The 19522-nt window shown below is 42.6% G+C and overlaps 2 protein-coding genes across 3 annotated transcripts; one reads left to right on the top strand and one right to left on the bottom strand.

Annotated features, from left to right (window-relative positions):
* The first annotated feature begins 204 nt into the window (after nucleotides 1-204).
* Nucleotides 205-10745, top strand: guca1d (guanylate cyclase activator 1d). The gene is made up of 4 exons (XM_037119374.1): nucleotides 205-898; nucleotides 4462-4611; nucleotides 6607-6694; nucleotides 8049-10745. The coding sequence occupies exons 1-4, from the start codon at nucleotides 704-706 to the stop codon at nucleotides 8171-8173; spliced, it is 558 nt and encodes a 185-aa protein (XP_036975269.1). The 5' UTR covers nucleotides 205-703; the 3' UTR covers nucleotides 8174-10745.
* A 320-nt stretch (nucleotides 10746-11065) lies between these two features.
* On the bottom strand, nucleotides 11066-19507 carry alg8 (ALG8 alpha-1,3-glucosyltransferase). 2 transcript variants are annotated; one of them, XM_037119361.1, is made up of 13 exons: nucleotides 19368-19507; nucleotides 17274-17352; nucleotides 16811-17004; nucleotides 16436-16545; nucleotides 15987-16054; nucleotides 15743-15869; nucleotides 15192-15295; nucleotides 14957-15077; nucleotides 14612-14751; nucleotides 13855-13994; nucleotides 13644-13741; nucleotides 13238-13310; nucleotides 11066-12711 (listed from the first exon to the last, which is right to left on the bottom strand). In XM_037119361.1, exons 3-13 carry the CDS (start codon nucleotides 16912-16914, stop codon nucleotides 12492-12494), a joined length of 1305 nt encoding a protein of 434 aa, XP_036975256.1. In that variant the 5' UTR covers nucleotides 16915-17004; nucleotides 17274-17352; nucleotides 19368-19507; the 3' UTR covers nucleotides 11066-12491. The 2 variants fall into 2 exon arrangements, with proteins under 2 accessions (XP_036975256.1, XP_036975255.1); XM_037119360.1 differs by lacking the exon at nucleotides 19368-19507 and adding an exon at nucleotides 18326-18548.
* Between the last annotated feature and the right edge of the window lie 15 nt (nucleotides 19508-19522).

Genomic DNA, 19522 nt, shown 5'->3' with positions numbered 1-19522 from the left:
GAGGAGAGGAGGACTTTATATCATCAGGAGGAGGAGAGGAGGACTTTATATCATCAGGAGGAGGAGAGGAGGACTTTATATCATCAGGAGGAGGAGAGGAGGACTTTATATCCTCAGGAGGGAGGAGAGGACTTTACATCATCATGACGGGGCAGTTCTGAGAAGCCCGTCTGTTGGAGGCGGGTCCGGGGAACCTCTCCGTCTGAACCAGAACACCAAGGTCAGTGTCTGACATAATCCCTGAGCCGGGCCATCCCTGCTCCCTCACCTGAACTGAGCAGGTAAAGCCTCTTGGCTCGGCCTCTGGCAGCAGAACTCCTCGGCAGGACGGCCTGATCTCATTAAGGGTTTATTTTAGGTGCTTCCTTGGTTTTCCTCCATGAAACTAAGAGGGTTAGAGACTCCGGAGTTCTGCTCTCTGCCCTGCAGAGTCACTGCAGCCTGGATGTTGTCTGGTTCCTGCTGCTGAAGCCCGGTGGCCTCGCTGCAGACGCTGCAGACGCTGCGGATATTTAACTTTTGACTGTTTCATTGACTTTCTTCCTCTGCGTCCTCGGATCAACACCTGCAGTTCTGTTTCTGGTCTCCTCTCTTTTCCTGCGACCCTCTCCTCCTCTCCTCCAGCCTCCATCCTCTCCTTCAGTCGGAGGAGGATCCCTCGTTCTTCCTCTCTCTGCCTCGGTGCACCTGTCGGACCGCACCGATGGGGAACCACGGCTCGAACCTGGACGACATCCTGGCGGAGGACATGCATCACTGGTACAACAAGTTCATGCGAGAGTCTCCGTCGGGCCTCATCACGCTGTTCGAGCTGAAGGCCATCCTGGGCCTGAAGGGCATGAGCGAGAACGCCAACAGCTACGTGGAGCAGGTCTTCTTCACCTTCGACATGGACGGGGTGCGTTCACACACTCACACAGCTGGAGCTTTTCAAAGTAAAGCTTCAGAATTAAACTCGAAATATACTGAGAGAGCAGCAGATCTGTTTTATGTCTGCTGATCACTGGACCAGAACTGGTTCAGAAACACTTGCAAACAATTTATCAGCTGGTGTCCATAAATATTTTATTATCCTGAGAAAAATCTCTGTGCTACACGAGACTGAGATGCTAACAATGCTAACAATGCTAACAGTCAAACAGTAAAAAGTGGATTAAAAATGAGTTAGAATTTAGAGGAATGAAGAAAAAGGTAAAATGAAAAAAATGTTAAGAAATATAAAAAGTATTCGAGTATTTCTACTGTGTGTGACCTCGTAGAATGAGTGATTCTGCTCTTCACACAAATACTGTTTTAATTACAAGTTACTTCTATTAAGATTTTACTTTGAGAGGAAGTATTCAGATTGTTTAGTAGCAAAACATTCATGTAAGAGTACAATAAAAATACTCGATTACATGAGGAGTTCATGCTTTCAAACAGATTTTCAAGTATCAGCGGAGATTACCAGCAGTGGGAAGAATACTTTAAATCTCAACTAAAATAATACCCAGTTACAAGTAAAATTACTGGTTTTAAAATAATACTTGGCAGCTCGTGGTCTTTCTTGGTGATGCGACTGACTGAGACCAGAGTGAAGTGGAACCAGAACCAGATCCTGGTTCAGTGCAGAGCTGCAGGCTGAACGTTTCTGCTCTAATTCAACATGAAGTTTGTGTTTTATTTTGGTCTTTTGATGGATTTCTATTTTTCAAGCTGTGTTGATCAACGTGAAGCTGCTGCCGTCACAAAGACGACTGGACTGATCTCAGTCTCCCTCACAGTTATCGGTCCAAACATCTCGAGTCCAAACATCACAGAACCAAACGTGGGTGTATTCATTGATTTAGTCTCTAACAGAGACATAAAGCGTCTGAGACAGTGAGGTTCAAAGGACTGTTACGCTGTGACATCATCATGTACCTCATGGCGACACATTAAAGTCTATTTCCAGTTTAATAACAGAACATATTAACATTTACATCTCTGCAGCTCTGAGTTAAAGTTCGGCGCTGTGTCTTCTTTAACATGAGAGAAAAATAAAGATGTAGACAGTATATTTATATTTTTATCCCTCTGCAGTGATGACCTGACATCTGATCCAACACTTCAGTTATTGATCTCTTTTATTGGCAATAGTTTGTCAAATGACGACGGCGCTTAAAATACTCACTGATAAGAGAGTGAAGACAGGACATGAGCTGATGCCGGGTCAGAATCCTGTTGGTTCTGTTCTGTCAGCTAACAAACTGATAATTAAAGAACTTAATTAAGTCTGACTGAGACTTCAGGATCCAGCAGCACGTTTCTGCTCCTCTGCTGAGAAACTTTGTCTTTTAGGATTTAAATCCAGTGAACAGTCAGATTTCAGATGAACTTCATACTGGACATTTATACTAAAACAGACTTTTATTTTGTAGGAGATCTTCTTGATTTAACGACCTCAGACAGCTGAAGTTTCTCGTCAGCTTCAGATTTACAATGAAACACATATTTCTCCTGTATTCAGAGCTGAACTGAGACAGTGAATCACTTTACTGACCAAAACATTTTCACGCTGCAGCTGAACCTGAAGTTCACGTGGCGTTCAGGAACAACGTGATCGTGAAAAAGTGTTGACAGATTTTATTTTTTAGATTTTGTGAACGGAGACAAAGTTTTTGTTTGTGGTTTAATGTTTTTGTTGTTTTATCACTGAAGCAGAAGTTGCAGTTGCAGATTCAGATCCCTCAGCTTTGATTGGCTATCACTTGTGACATGTAACCAATCAGATGGTGTGATGGGCGGGACACTGAGTGACAGGAGCTGCCTCAGAGCCAAACAATAAATTAAATCAATTTATTCATCAGCAACTGGACACGAAACACAAGGGACTTTCTTTATCATAATCTAGTGAAACTGGATTCTTTGCAGGTCAGATAAAAAAAAAAAGCTTCTTTTAGTAAACAGGAAATTAAAGGAGCCATTTTTCAGACTAACAGGAAGTTATTGATTTAAGCCTGAAGTTGATTTGTTATATTTATTATTTATTGGAAAACTATTTACAGATAAGCCTCAGAATCAATTAAACTACTTGTATAAACTACATAACAAGGACTTTCCTTCATCACGAGTACAAATAAACTGGTTTTACTTTTTATCCGAAGCGGCCGACACTAAACTCTCCTGCTGAAAATGTTGTGCTTTTATTTTGAAGGTTGAGAAGTTGTTTGTTTGCCATATTACATGATTCTGTGATGTTTTATGAACCTGGATGTTAAATGACACTTTAGTTTCTGGATCTTAATGAAACACAATGAAAGGCAGAATGAGGACAAAGATGGCTGCTGCAGAACTTTGACTGGTTCTGTCTAATTGGTTTAGTGTGTTGGCCCGCAGAGCTCTGATCCGCGCTGTGTGTTTGTGGCGAGCTAAGTGGATTCAGAGTGTGTGTCGCTGAAGTTCAGTGAGGATGTTCTGAGAACTCAAGGACACCATGAGCTCACGGGCGGCTGACCGGGTTCAGAAAGGTCCAGTTCAGAGAGCGTTTAGTTTCATGCACGATAAATATATTTATTGTGCTATTGTCTTTGTGTTGGTTGTGAGTTGTGAGTCTGCTGGCATTTTTAGAAAAACTAAACATTAATCAAGACAATAATCAGCTTTGTGCACGTGTGTTCTGTTAGTGTGTGTAAATGTGCTCGTGTGTTAGTTTTAGTTCTCAGTCTGAAGTTAAAGGAGCAGGACGGTGAAAACGCTGAAGACGTCAGCTTCACACACTGTGACCTGAACGCAGCGTCATCTTGTGTTTCTTCTCGTTGTTCCTGCAGTTTGTGTGTTGACGTCTTCTCTGTGGCTTCTGATTGGCTGGACAGCAATGAAATCACAGCCAAGACCTGCACTTTAATGTGTGTGTGTGTGTGTACTTCAGTGTCACTGCCAGTGTGGGAAGTTTGAGTTTCTCACAGGTGTTCAGAAACTCTCTTGGACACATCAACTCTCCTGAGTTTATTCACTGCTTACAAAACGTGACTGATGAACTACAGATTCATCTCGTGAGGTCGACATGAGGAACACAAGACTAAAGTCCACAAGACGAGTGTTGAGAAAACAAAGAAGTGAAAGTTTTATGTACAAACAAAACTTTCTGTTCCTGATTTTGAGAAACAAAAACATCAAATGTTAAACGTAGAGCTGCAAATATCCAACACAAGTCTTTTAGCGTCAGTGTGTTAAACGTGAATATTTCCTGGTTTCTGTCTGAGGATCTTTGAGTTTTGGACAAACCTGACCATCATTTTCCACCATTTACTGACATTTTAACAGAGAATTGATGAACGCAGCTTTAATCTAAATGTTGTCTGAACACAAGCAGCAGAGACAGGAGACATTATGTAAAACATACTCTGAAGTTTCCAGATTAAAAACAAGCAGCTGAATGTTAAAACACACGTCCACAGAGATCTGAACGGTCTCGTGACGGTTTCTCTTTCCTGTCTGCAGGACGGGTACATCGACTTTGTGGAGTACATCGCAGCCATCAGCCTGATGCTGAAAGGAGAAATCAACCAGAAACTAAAGTGGTACTTCAAACTGTTCGACCAGGACGGCAACGGAAAGATCGACAGGGAGGAGCTGGAGACCATCTTCTCGGTAACAATCACACAAACAGACAATTGCTGACGCACAAAACTCACAGACGACAGCAGTTTCAGTCTCTCTCAGCTCCGATCATCAGATTCACGCTCCGCTGAGTTCAGAGGAGAAATCTTCATCAGCTCATCGTTCATAACTGTCCCAGGATCAGTTTGTAACCCAGACAACACTGAGCTGAGCGTCCACACACAGAAACACAAAGTGCTGCAGTCTCTCAGTCAACATGTTGTTGATTTCAGGATTTACTGTATATTTCTGTGAAGTCGAGATGTGGTGCACTACTGTCGCTAATGTGACATGTTCAAAAACTTTCTTTTTAGTAAACTCAGTGCTGGTGTTCATGTGTAGAGACCCTGGTGATGCTACCAGCAAAGTCTCATGTTGTGTCGAGACTTCTTACTGTTTTAACAATAGAGATTTTGATGCTGTGGTTAAAGTGCCCGTAGCACTCCCGAAAACGAAAACACGGTAAATCTTAAAAGTGCCTCTTTTGTCATAATTATGCTTTTAAACAAAGAAGAAAGTGATGAGCTGATAAATACCCTGAGTGGGTCTTTGAGCCAGCGTGAGAGCAGAACATCACTCTGTCTCCATCAGCAGCTTCTTCTTCTTCTGCAGTGTTGAGGTTGAGTTCGCTGGGGACGGTGACCGGGGAGGAACATGCCTCTTCCTGTTTCGGTTGCAAAGTGACAGATGCACGTTTTATTGGACAAATTTCATATTTGGGGGCAAAATCCAGCTGGCAGACAAAAATATCACAGAAATGAGTTTCCAGGGAGCCGATCTGAACGTGGCTGTCTGCTGAAACTCCTGGTTTACTGCCAGTGTGTTTACTGTCTCTAACTTCTTGTATATAGACTGTGAGCTGACCGAGCTGCGAAATGTAAACACGACCCGTTAATGTTGTCTTATAAACCCGTGCAGACGCAGCTGTACGCATGAAACAGTGCTAAACATTTCAGTCATCCACTCTCCAATTTAAGATACTGAACATGTCAGCCTGAGTTTAAAGGCAGAGAGAAATTAGAGATCAACAACTTTATTTTTGACACGTTGCAGGTTTACATCACAAGTCACAGTTTTAGTGGTGATGGTGCTGTTTGCATTTCATTTCCACAAAGAGTCTAAGTATGAAAATGATGATGTGATTTTAATCTTCATCAGAACATCATAACACCTGCTGTGATCTGGTTTGTGCTCCTGGTGATAGTTTGTGATTTCAACATAATTTTGATAAACTGTTCAACACTTGAGGAAAGACGTCTGCATGAAAAGGTTTAAAGAAGCTCGTCGTGAAGACAGAAACTGCTGCTGTGAGTGAAGTGACAGCGAGCAGCGCTGCAGCTGCAGCTCTGATGGATTAACTCTGAAATTAGACGCGTGTTAATCTGCTGAATCAGCTCAATCTATCAGCCGACAGGAAGCTGCTGGAAGTGGGTCGACTCCAACCCAGTTAGTCTGCACGTCAGAACCAGTCTGAGGGAAGTCAGAGCGTGTTTGACCCGCTGCAGCTCCAGTGTGTCGATGACAGACTGACCCGAATCATGGACTTAATTAGAGAACAGAAAAAATAAAACTATCATTTAATCACACTGTAATTTAAATTAACCTTTATAATGATGAAGGAAATGGCAATTCATTTGAAAAGGGGAAATTAAATAAAATCATGAAATGGAATTAGTGAGTAATAAGTGAGCAAGAAAAGCTTAAATGTAAAAGCTGAAGCTGAAACATGTAATTGAAAAGTTAAAAAGAAAATATTAAATAATATTTATCATTTTCTCTTAATTTCATATCTGTGCAGAAGGATCCTCAATATTCAACTTCACAGATTGTTCTAATAATCTCTGATTTATATCATTTCATCATCATTCAGAAATAAGAACAAAAAAGCCAGATTCAGATTTTTAAACTCACATTTGAAGGAGAAACGTTCCTCTTGTTCTGTTTGACGGTTTCTGTCAGTTAGACTGTGTTCGTCTCCCCCTGCAGGCCATCCAGGACATCACCCGCAACAGAGACATCGACCCCGAGGAGATCGTCTCGCTCATATTTGAGAGGATCGATGTGAAGGGAGAAGGTAAAGAACGAGATGCAGATGATGACGTCATTGTTATGACCACCGAACAAGATGGTGTTAAAGATCTAAGAACAGAAAAACTGTGTCAGTTTGTTTTATTATGAACATGCTAACACTGGCCAAGCATTATTTCATATAGTTTGGTTCTTCTAGTTTACGATGTCAAACTGAACTGAGATTTCAGATAGAAAATGTAATTTATTGTGAAAAGTGCGAACCACTTGTGAAAACGTCCAGTTCACATCGGACATCATTTAGCTGCCGCACGTTAAAATGACACGCGAAGACGCAAAGTTCATGATTTAATGTGCACTGGTTCGTCTCCACATGTGGTAATTCTAGTCTACATGTGGAAGCAGCCAATTAGATGCTACGATATTCAAGTCACATGTGAGTCCAGACTCAACATGTACGCAGATGATACAGTTCTTTCCTAAAAAAACAGAGGAAAGTCTGAAGCGCGAATAGATCAAACCCTCAAAGATTCAGGCTTTTGGCCCCAAAAAATCAAATGGAAACACCTCCAAAATTAGCAGTGGAGTTAATATATAGTCACAGTGCAGAATGAACGAGTCCCAGGTCATCAAGGTGAGATGATCAGAGCAAAGATATCTGCAAACAGGAAAGTCCTCCCTAACGCTTCTCCTTCCTCAGCCACCAGCCAACAGAGGAGGCTGATGTGGCCCATTAAATAATATATAATAATATATCTGTTCAACTGAAGTCGCCATCTATGATCTAAATTATGATCTTTCTTTAGGCAATCTCAGTTTCCCTGTAAACTACAGCCAGACTTTAAATATCCTCCGAATATCTCGATCCAACTAAACAGAGGAGTAAAGTTTTGGCTCGAGCTCTTCGTCATGTCATGTTAGCTTCAGCTTCTCCTTAACGTAGCTGTTTATTTGCAGACAGTTTCAGATTGCCAAGAAGTGCAGAGCTGCTACTCAGTGAGGTTTTGTGAAGTTTGAACATTAAACACCACAATCTCTGGCAATTTGGATCAAATCTTGCAGGTTCCCAGAATCTATTCAGGCGAACTGTAGACGGCCCAGTTCTGCTGGACACAGTGGTCACATACAGTCAGCTGTAAAGATCATGAAGAGTTGAGATCTGTATTTAAACAAAACTGGTGCGTTCAAGCGCAGCGTGCAGTATTATAGAGGCTCCATCTGGACTACAAGGAACAAACCTGATCAGCAGTGTTCTGTTTTACGTTTGTAACGATCTTGTTTTTTGGTTTGTGTTGATGTAAGCACCCAGTGTTGAGTGGATTATCCTGGTGAAGTAAAATAAAGAATAAAAGCATCACATTCCCCCGTAACAGCCACTTACCTGTCCTTCGACCCCTCAGGTGAGATGACCCTGGAGGAGTTCATCGAAGGAGCCAAAGATCACGAAGACATCATGGACATGCTGAAGAAAATGATGGACCTGACGCCGGTGTTAGTCATCATCGTGGAGGGCCGGGAGGGCTGAGAGCGCAGCGTCCCAACAAGACTTTCATTATTTAAAATTATAATAATAATCAGTCCCCTTCAAAAAGAGAAAAGACTTGACCACTCTGACGTCTCCTGGAAGACACCCGACGTGTTGCTGTCAGAGCGAGACACTTTGTGATGGACTGTGATTGGTCGTCCAGCCTCCAGGTGTCCCGTCGCTCCGCTCCTCCTCGTCTCAGGCCGAAAAACAAACTCGTTTCTGACAAAGATGTCTGAACGCTTTGATGATTCTGTTTTCCAGCAGCGACCTTCATCCTCCGACAAGATCCACCGTCACAAATCATCCAAAACTTTCCAGAAATGTTCAAACTCAGAGCGTCATCTTGAATTTTAGTCATGATTCCAGATGTGTCCACGCTCTGAACACCTTTCATTACCTGCTGAGGTCCGTCTGTAGCAGACTGTGCTGCTCGTTTCTCCCATTAATATTCTTTTCTGATTCCATTTCTTGACTGAATGTTATTTAGAAAAAAGTTTCAGTGCATTTGTTTCTGTTCAGACGTTCAAACATTCTGTCGAAAAAACGTGTTTATATTATTCAAAGTGACGGATTCAAACTGTGGCATCAGCCTCCAGCACGAGGACCGAAAACACAACACCAGGGTGACGAAACTGAGGAACCATGTTGGGACAAAGGACAGTCATCAAATACTGAAGATCAGATTGATTCGCCAGTTTAAGACTAAACATCTTCCAGTATTTGGTTGGAACAATGGCTGCGAGATCCTTTAATATTCCTGTGATGATGTGATTGTTTCTGTTTTGGAGATTTCTGCTCAAAATGACTCAACTAACCAAAAACAAAAGCCAGAAGAGACCAAGCTGACCTGAAGAGATGTTACTTAAGATGTAAATAACATCTTTTTAAATCAATCTGACCTCAATATTATTTATACTTAAGCACATTTACACTGGACATCGATTATCAATTATTCACACCATTGTATAGTTCGATGCCACTCTAAACGGAACAAACAGGAACTTCTATCACAATCAATGTGCCAGTTAATTTTACGATTAAATCAATTATTGAGTCTGTAAATAGTCAAAAAGCCAGCTCTCTGGACTCGCTGAAGAGTTGAAGAAGAAGACGATTAATGAATCCACTAATCGTTTCGTTACACGCACATGAGGAGTTTGATGTCTGAGTATCTGGTAGCACAGTGAGAGCAGAGCATGCTGGGAGTTTGTCCTGCAGTCAGCTGCTCTTTGCTCTGAAAGCTGCTGATCCTCTTACTGTAAACGAATCAGCAGAATGAGCTGTCATGGAGCAGATTTACAGACGGATTCACCTCCGAAGACTCAAAGACGAGTTCAGCAGCCGCCTGCAGGCTGGAGGAGGAAACACGAACCACGGCCTCTAAATCTACTTCACGTCTCTGGCGTCCACCACAGAGGAGAGTCCTGCATTTAAGGACAAGAATAATCCTCGACAACCGGATCCATCTGCTGCTCGGGCACCAGGCCAGGCCACAAATTCACTCAGGACAGAAACAGATCAATGCAGGTCAAACCAGGACAGCAGGCCAGTCAAGGTGTGACTCATACCAAACTACAGCGAGTTTTCTCAGGTGTAAAAACCTTCAACTGTCACTCACCTGGTTTTAATTTGAAGGATTACAAGTTTCCTCTCATCCAAACTGTGTTTAAACTGTAGCATGGTGTTTTCACGTCTTCTCAGGAGACAAACAACGATGTTTGGATGCATCACAACATGTTAATAACATTATATTACAGCGTAAGTTGTTGTTAGTTTTGTGCGAATGGTCTCTTATTTTGAAGTTCAAAGGAAATCCCCTGAATGATGTGAGTGCTGTAAACATTTTTACTTTTATACGATGATGTGTAAGAAGATGAAGATGGTGGAGGAGAGTCTGACAGGTGAGTAGAGAGACAGCCGGTCGTGAGAAGAGGCCATTTTGTCCTTAAAGCTGCTAACTGATAGTCGTACAGTCAGATCTGATCTGCAGGTTAGCATCCACGCTAACAGTTCTTATAGTGCAATAGAGATGCAGCAGAGACGAGTCCTGTAACACACTGTAAGATCATTTTAACCAATCATGTTTTGTGTTGCCTTATCAATAAAGTTTTTGAACAAATGTTGGGTCTTTATTCAGTGGAGTCGAGTTTAAAACAGCTCACGCTAACAGAAAGAGAAGCGGGTCAAAAATCAAATCAAACTCTGAGGAATAAACGTGAGTTCTGAGCCTGGACTTAAAAGAGTTGATGGTGTTTGGACCTGTTGTAGGACCGACCCGTCCCGGTCCACAAGGACCTGCAGCAGTCGAGAGGGAATGAAGCCGCGTGTGACTTTCTCAAGTTTTCAAAAGAGAAACGTCTCAATTTCAACTACAGTACGAAGTTAGGAAGAACTGGCTTCACAACAGCGTAACTGTTAACTTAAAAACTTAAGAGTTGCAGCCAGATGTTGAATATTACAGCAACATTCTTGACACTGGGTTTGACAAAAGGGGACCGACCTGGATGAGAATCCCTCATGAAGTCAGGAGGACCAAAGTCCAGAAAACTTCACACTCATCTTCATTCAGAAGTCAACTCTAAATCTCCTCGTGGCAGTTCATGAAAGTGATCAGACTTTGTTAGGTGAGATACAGCTGTGTGCCGTCAGCGTAACATCGGAAGCAGATGTTGTATTTTGGAATATTTTGGCCGAGAAGAAGCACAAACAGAGAGAAAAGAATCGGGCCTGAGACAGAACCATGTGGGACACCACAGGAAAGACAAGCAGGGGAGAAGAAACGTTTCCTCACAGCAGACCGATGAAAACTACTCTTATTTTTCTTTATGGCAAACCTGATAAATGTTTTCACTTTGATTAGGTTGTAAAACAGTCTCACACACAAACGAGGTAAATCAATCTCTTTTTATTTGAAAATATACAAAAACAAGCATCATAAATGTCTTTCACTTCTGTTTTGGTCCACGTGGTGTTTTAGTAAAAAAACAGGAAGTAATTCTTCACGACTGCTCAGTTTGTTTCATCCACCTGCTGCTTTCAGTTTCACCCTGAAACTACAGTTCTGCACTACAAGTCTCTGATGGCCGACAGTATCAAAGAGGGAACACGGGTCGGGTTCTGTTCTGCTTCGCCTCAAAAGTTTAAATGTTTTCAGATAAATAAAAATATTGCAGCTGATCGGAGGCTCAGAGTGACGTGGACGGAAAACATTTCACACCTACAGACAGTTCAAACTAAATGTTTATGTTCTGATCCGGTGACGCAGAAGAAATTCTTTTCTTGTAAAATATTTTTAGGTAACATTGGTGTTGTAACGAGTTTAATTAACGTGGCTTCCTTAATTTAAAGTATTTGCACTTGTAATCACAGACTGGAGCCGAGTGGTGAGGAGTTACTGGTGTCAACACCAGACAGGCCTCAAATATGTAAAGATGGACGTAACTTTGCTCGTGTTTCCTGTTTGAAAAGTCAAGTTCACACAACATGAGAACACAGATGAGTCAAACTTCTCATGAAACGTGTCATGTGTTGCTATAATCTGCACTGGAATTAAACTGAACATGTCGACTGGTGAATTCAACATTAACTCAGTGTTCAGTATTGTGGCTGTTTGGTGATTCAGTCTCTTCAGTTTTCATCTCAGACTTTCTCTTATTGTCGACAGCTAACACGACATCTTCAGGCTTTTATTTTGAAAAGAAAATGCACATATTGTGATTTTTGACTAAGTGGGAACGAGACGGGCTGGCAGAGGTTACTACAGGTCAACTGGCCTACAGGTATATGTTTAACACACAGAGGTGACGGACACCAGCTCGGCAGCTCGGCAGTATTTCAGGTTTAGAGCAGGAGAAAATGGATTTGAAAGAAGTCGTCTTTGCTGTAAAGCGATTATGTCTATCGTGATATTCTGGCGGGACGTTATAACATCCTGGACATCACCTAAGCCTCCTGGGCTAACAACGACTTGATGTCGTGACTTGATGTGTAAAGAAAGTGTTGTCGACTTTAAAATGTCTTAAAAAAGCGTTTTCTTACACCATAATGCAGTTCAACATACTGCAGGTCCGCAGGTTCATGTTCAGTGTCGATGCTCAAACATTCGACACTGAAGCTGCTGGAAATATCAGGAAGTGATGTCATGTGTGTCCTCTGTGTTCAGAAGAAGAAGAAGAAGAAAAATAAACCGAAAAGTAAAGTTGAGCCGGAGAGAGCCACCGACTCTTCAGTCTGTCAGTCTGCGTGGTGAGCAGTCAGAGTCGGTGTAGGTGTGTCGGGGATCGAACCTGCGACCTCTCAGGTACGGGACGCCGCCTCACAGCTGTTTGGGCTTCTCCTCCCGCCGCAGCAGGCTGACGTACAGACGCAGGAACGAGTAAGTCACGCCCAGCGAGCAGTACACCGACGTCACCAGCAGGGGGAGGAAGGGCAGCTTCTGTTGCCACGGAGACAGAGGGAAGACGATCTCACAGGCGGTCGCCACGACAACCAGTCCCAGCAGGTAGACAGACTCCAGAGGATGGAGCAGAGGACCGCTGAGGAGAGTCAGTAATCTGATTACTGAGTGTTCTGATGACTCTGTAAAGCACTCTGGGTAATGGAGTTTTTGTTACCGACACAAAACAACAAAAGTTCTAATAGTTCTTAATCTAAATCTCATCAGATCAACATGTGGTGTTTACTTTTACTAATTATAGTCAACAAATGTCATGTTCAGACTCCCAACATGTGAGTCCGTCAATCGTTCTTTCATATTTTGTTAATTATATGTCAACATATATCTATTGTTTAATTTATTCCTCTTTGGATTTCATCATTTTATTTCATGCTGTAAAGAAGTTCAGTCATCACCTGAAACTGCTGCTCACTGCAGCTTTTATATATTCACATTTATCTTTAAAAATTATGGATCTTTAAATGTGATTTATGAGGATATCAATACAGACCTCCAGGCCAGAGAAGTCTGTATTCACTGGTTTCTGACTTGATCATCTTTAATATCAAATATTTTGTATTAAAACTAATATTTTCGAGTTTTACATCCAAATAATAGAAGTTTACCTGTGAAGTTTCCTCAGAGCCGCGAACGAGTAGATCACAAACATCAGCATGAGAACCGCTTTGATGGGCAGCTCTGCAAACCACATTTAATAAACTAAATCACATCATTACATTTAAGAACTACTGACTGTTAAACATAAAGGTGAGAATAGTAAAGGTCAAAGGTCAAAGCACCTGAAGGTCTTTAAATGCATGCAGGACTGAATTAAAGCTCTTTAAAACGATGTGACAAACACAGCGAGCAGGAATTCTCCAAACCTTGAACGGTTCTTCAGAGTTGAAGTGTCTGTGGATGCTGTGACTTTAAATAATCAACTTATATTTCAGAACAGAAATCAATAAAACAGAGAAACACTCGTCCAGCTTCCTCAGATCGAGCCTCTGTCAGTCTGTGTCTGGTGTTTACCTGCAGGAGTGAAAATCAGCGGGAACAGCGAGTAATGACCCGTGGTGGTCAGAACCAGGAAGATCCCAGCATCCTCTCTGCTCTCAACCGCCAGGATGCTACAAGAAGAAGACAAAAACCTCAGAAAACCATTTCAGACTTCATCAAGTAATCGTGTAAAACATCATGTAAAACATCGTGTAAAACATCGAGTCACGACTGCGGCACTGACCTGAGGGGCAGGATGGCGATGAGGATGGCCTTCTCGTGGACGTGCCAGCCGAACATGAAGGAGCCCAGAGCGCAGAGCAGCAGGCAGCGCAGGAAACCACGAGCACCGCGAGGACGCCACCAGATGGACGCCACCGCCGGCTTTGGAGAGGGACAGAAGAGAACACCATCACTGAGCTCGTTCAAGTGAAACTTCTGAACTGATACGTTCTTTCAAACAACACTTTAAATAAATCTGGACGACTTTCTGCATACAGAAAAAAACAAAATGCAACTAACATCTTTGCTGCTGAAGTGACGACAGTGAACGACACTTTGTTGGTGTTTTTTCACTTCAGTCTCCTGCGTTATATCCAGTTTAATGACAGTTTCAATATAAACTTGTCTGTTTTTGTGTCTGAACACACCAAAGATGATCTCTGACAGAAGACGCTCCACTCTGTCACATCTCTGCCCAACCAGAGAGCGTCTGCAGGTCAACAGAGTGAGACGTCTCCTCAACAGAGGATCTCAGAGAGGTCGTCCATACGGGATCAATGATTTAACCTGATGAACGCTACGCCTTTGAATCAGAACCGTCGGTATTTGGATCAAGTAGCTCATGATTTAGTTTCTACAGCTGTCTGAATGCGTCAGACATTTAATCTTCTATTGTTATGAGAATATAAATCTGAATTATCAACAGATCTCTTTTGTTACGGGACGTATAAAAGAAACACAAACTGATCCCGGCTCAGTGTCGGTTTGTTGCGACTCACCAGGATGGAGAGCAGAGTGCAGACGAGTGTGATGGAGGGAGTGACGGAGGGGAGGACCGAGTGCTGAAACTCCTGAACCAACCCGCCCGTCATGGAGGCTCGAGGAAGCTCCGCCTCCTGCAGCAGCTTCAGACGAACACCTGAACAGGTACACAGATCATAGACAGGTGTGGATTCATCTCTACAGTCACACACTGATGTCGTACTGTGGTTAGATTTAACATGAGGACTTTAGATTCGTTCTTCAGCTTCTGATGTTTCAACATGTATTTATTTATTAGAGAAGAGAGAAACACATCTGTAAAACTGATCCCAGAAGCTGTTTATGAGGAGGTGGCGTCTCACCGAGCGTCACCAGGACTTTATCCAGGATGTTGTAGAGGGCCCAGATATTGGGGGCCCAGTAGGCGTGACAGAGGCCCCGTTTGAAGGGGAAGAGACGGGACAGGACCTGAGGCAGCTGACCCTGAAACAAACACTTCTATGTCAGGTCTCAGTAACGTAAAAATACAGCTGACAGGCTACAAACAGATATCTAAGGTGCTGGTGCTCAGCGCCTCTGCAGCCAAGCGACACTCACCATGGCGATGAAGGGGCCGAAGGAAAGAGCGCAGACGGAGCCCACGATGCTGCCGAGGGCGATCAGACGGAGCGGACTGAAGCTCCTCCAACCGATGGAACCGTCTGCACAATCAAAACACACAGAAGAAGAAGAAACATGCCTACGGATGAGCTCCTGCTGTCTCTGCAAAACTAATTCTACAAGGTGTAAAATATCAACTGTTGAGACTAAAGTTAACTTACGTGTCTCATTAAACACAAACACAAACAACTAACTTGCACACTAAACAGCTCTGCAGCTCTGTCCAATCAGCTGCTGCCGCTGCTCTCAGTCACTCCCTGCATTTGCCTTCCTGACACTGTATGGACTGAAAAACTGACATAAAAATTAAAAAGTCATCCTCTTAGATGGACAGTTGAGAGGAAACGAAGCAGGAAGAGATCTAACAAAGTTCATCAGTTAAGAAAGGTCCAAAAGCATACAGGTGAACAGGTGTGTGTGTGTGTGTGTGTGTGTGTGTGTGTGTGTGTGTGTGTGTGTGTGTGTGTGCGTGTGCGTGTGTGTGGTACCTCTGTTGTCCTGAGTGAAGCAGTAACTCCTCAGCAGGTAGATGCCGTAGGCCGGAGCCACGTACAGGTAGATGTGCTTCAGGTTGAGCAGGAGGGCGAACAGCAGCGCCCCCTGCAGGTGTCGAGACTGTTCAACACAACAAACAACACAAAAACAGGTGAACTGAGGCCGTTTATAACACAGTCATCATTTCTACGTGACAGATCCACAGTCACACCCGTGAGAACAGTCTCAGTGTCGTACCTGCAGGTGTTTTGCCACCGACAGCAGCAGGAAACCAAACAAGAAGCCGTTATACTGGAAATGAATATCTGAGAAACTGTGAAGGAAGTTTTATCACGTTCTTCACGATGATGTCAGACAACAACGAGTCAACGATTATTTGTTTCTCTCCACAGGGATTTGCAGGTCGGTCTACGAGGCCTCGATCAGTCCGGACCCGGTCACACTCTGAAACACTCGATGACTTCAGGTGACATCACTCATGATGCATCACTGCACATCCCCAGGATGTATTGATCATTCCCTGGAATTCTCTCATTGTTCAAATCAATCTGCCGATTTTAAATTCAGAATTGTTTACATCCATGTTTACTTCCTGTCTTCTGCTTTCTGTTTATCTGCCTGATCCAAACAGAAAAACTGACGGAGTCTAAACTTTAACTGATAATATTCCCACAGCTGAAGGATACGATCGACGATGAGGAGGCCGAAGTTCCAGAGCAGCAGAACAGCCAGAACGAAGGACGGGCGGTTCAAAATGTCCCGAGAGCCTTTCTGCTCCTGAACGCACCTGCAGCACCTGGAGGACAGACGACAGAGCCAATCAGGGTCGAGCTGCTGGAAAATACAGCAGGAAACATTACATGTGCAACATTTTGTTAAATGTTGAATTCTTTTTACATTTCTAAGAGAAACACGTGTTTAATTACAACACAAATTCAACCTGTTATTGTCTTTTAAGAACAACTGAACAACTGAAATCATGTTCAATCTAAACTCTGCGAATCACCTGCTGTTGTACAAATAAAACCTCTCCGCTCTCTGTGATCAGACTCTGGACTCACTCTCTGACAGCAAAGATATAAACCAGGTCGGTGAAGATGACCGACAGCCTCTGGAACAGAACAGTCGCCGGGCTGTCGTAGTTCAGATTCTCCACCAGCAGCATGTTTCTGTCAAAGTGCTGCGCCACATGAGACAGACCAAACTCGAACCAGGCAAACAGCGGAGGGTAGTCCAGAGTCCACTCGGACGTGTTCTACAGGGCAAGAAAGTGTTAAATGCTCTGTTCATTGGTTTATGTAACAAGGAGAGAACCTATGAATTAAGATTTGTTTGTCTGTCAATATTAGAAGAACTGATCTTAAATAAACCATTAAGAACAAGCTGAACATGTAAAGCAAGAAATAAAGCTGTTTCCCTCCAATCATGGAGAAGTTCCTCTGGGCGAAATGACAGTCTGCAGCCTAAAACACACTTCCTGTCTCAAACAACAGCAGCAGAGTGACGTCCGTCCATCGAACTGACCTCATGATACCACCTGGACACAGGCAGACTGTGAGTGATGGCCAACCAGTTCCTGTGCACCTCGAAGTCTGTGGAATGGCTGAAACACACAAACAACAGCAGAATAACATGTTACTCTGGAGGTAAACTTGCACCAAACCCCATTCAGAAAACTGACAATTTAATACATTAATTAGAATACTAACAGGCTGCTGTTTCTAAACTACAGCTGTGATTTTAGATTATAGTTAATCAAACACAGATTCTGTTTAATTGCTGGTTTCACTCAGTTATGATGTTTCTGGTGAGAGAAATAAAGCCATAAATAAAACTGAAGTTTACAGACTGAAGCTGCTTCTTGTATCACACATCCATTTGACTGGATTTTGGTGTTTGATCCTGTATGTTGGTATATTCATGATGCCGATTTGTTTGGTTTGTCAAAACATCTGGAAATATTGTTCCATCAACTCTTCTTCAATGGTCCCTTCAGACCACGTGAGTGACATCCTTAAATTGGGAGATTTTTCTGAGAAGTGCGGTGTAGACGAATGTTGCACTTTGTTGTATTTCTGAAGGCAACAACAGTTAGCAACAAAGTGAGTGACATCCGAAAAGTAATTTAAACACTTGAGCCAGATGTGCCAAACGTTTTCACGGATATAAATCGGGTTTAATCTCTAATAATCGTTAGAGTTTTGACAGCTCTACTGAAAAACGGCGCCATCTTGAGGCTGTCTGACTACATAAAGCCTGGAAGTTAATAACACGTCAAGTTAATGTTACAACTCACTTATCACTTCATGTGATATCTAACACAACAAACGGCCTCACACACATATGTTGTTCTCTAATAACTCAACAAAAATAACGAAGCCTGAACAGTTTTCTTCCCGTTAATGTTCATTCTCAGTCATTTCTCTGGTTTGTAGCTAACGTCAGACGCTCGGTTTGTTAGCCGGATGCTAACACGAGCCGCGGCAGCTGCTAAATGATCGACTATCAGATAAAAGCTTCGTGTTGCATCTGCAGCACAGAGTTTAACGTCTTTGTAACAAAGTACTTCCACTCACTAGGCGTTGATAAAGAGACATTTGAGTAAAGAAACTCCCAGTGCTAACGCTGGAAACCAGCTCCAACTGTCCACCACGGGCGCCGCCATGACAGTGACGGTGTAATTCTGCAAACAACTTTATTGACAGCTCCGAGGATGACAGTGTGCTGACTGAGCCTCTGTAGAAAAGTGATCCTACAGCTGCTGAGTGATGCGCTGTTAGGAATGTTTGCGTACTTTGTTAATATCTTGGCGGAAGGACTGATCGATCCCTGCAGGAGAGGACGTGAAGTGATCATTCAGATGCGTTAAAAGTCACTCCATAAACTAAGGAATTCTGAGCTTCCTCTGCAAAATAAAACAACACTGTCGTAGTTTTGTAGGCTCTCTACAGATGATGGTCCCCACATCAGATCACATCAGATCACATCAGATCACATCAGATCACATCACTACTTGTATGAATAGTACAATTAATGAAATACTCCGATTAGCAGTTAAATGCAGGTTAATGTAATCAACAACATAAAAAAATATTATGTTTGAAATAAATTACTATCAAGGCAGAATGACATCCATGTGACATCATTATGCCTTATATTATTCAATTATTAAAATTTACTGATACATTCACATATAAGTTATATATTAATGCTGTAGCTGCCTCCGACGGGGCTCATTTAATGTCATCCATTAATCCTCTTTCTTATGAACTCTCCATAAAAACAGCGATGGAAAGTAACTAAGTAAATTTACTCAAATAGTTAACTTAAGTACAATTTAGAGGTATTTATAATTAGTTGAATAATTCCATTTTCTGCTACTCCGCTACATCCTGGACGCAAATATGATAATTTTAACTCCACTACATTTATGTGATGACTGTGCAGACATCATGCTGCATCAGAGCCAAAGTTACAAAGAAAAAATGTGTTTATGTATTTGTTCGGCAATATATCATTCATTTTTACCAAAGTAATATTTCAACACTTTTCTTTGCCTCAGTTATGACTTTCGGGTACTTCTTCATGCACCCATTATCAGTGCTGTGTCACAGCAACCTGCAATTTGGTGATTTCCCACGGTCCCTGAATGCAGCACGAGGACGGGTTCTTCTCGTCGGTCTCCCTTCGTTCTGTAAACTGTTTCCGGTCTGTCAGCTGTGTGTTTGTGATCTCTCACAGTGTCAACAGGATCAGCTGGACTCTGACTCGGA

This window comes from Acanthopagrus latus, chromosome 13 (assembly GCF_904848185.1).
Source record: "Acanthopagrus latus isolate v.2019 chromosome 13, fAcaLat1.1, whole genome shotgun sequence".
Taxonomy (NCBI): domain Eukaryota; kingdom Metazoa; phylum Chordata; class Actinopteri; order Spariformes; family Sparidae; genus Acanthopagrus; species Acanthopagrus latus.
The sequence above is the reverse complement of the archived record's forward strand: the minus strand, read 5'-3'. Positions and strand labels throughout refer to the sequence as shown.

What these genes read in the sequence shown, in the direction of transcription:
- guca1d (XM_037119374.1), top strand. Translation starts at nt 704, where the DNA reads ATGGGGAACCACGGCTCGAACCTGGACGACATCCTGGCGGAGGACATG. An exon ending in TCACCTTCGACATGGACGGG is followed by an intron (nt 899 to 4,461) that starts GTGCGTTCACAC and finishes TCCTGTCTGCAG; the next exon opens with GACGGGTACATCGACTTTGT. An exon ending in GATCGATGTGAAGGGAGAAG is followed by an intron (nt 6,695 to 8,048) that starts GTAAAGAACGAG and finishes TCGACCCCTCAG; the next exon opens with GTGAGATGACCCTGGAGGAG.
- alg8 (XM_037119360.1), bottom strand. Translation starts at nt 18,414, where the DNA reads ATGGCGGCGCCCGTGGTGGACAGTTGGAGCTGGTTTCCAGCGTTAGCA. An exon ending in TGTCCAGGTGGTATCATGAG is followed by an intron (nt 17,005 to 17,273) that starts GTCAGTTCGATG and finishes CTTGCCCTGTAG; the next exon opens with AACACGTCCGAGTGGACTCT. An exon ending in TAAAGTCCTGGTGACGCTCG is followed by an intron (nt 14,752 to 14,956) that starts GTGAGACGCCAC and finishes GTACCTGTTCAG; the next exon opens with GTGTTCGTCTGAAGCTGCTG.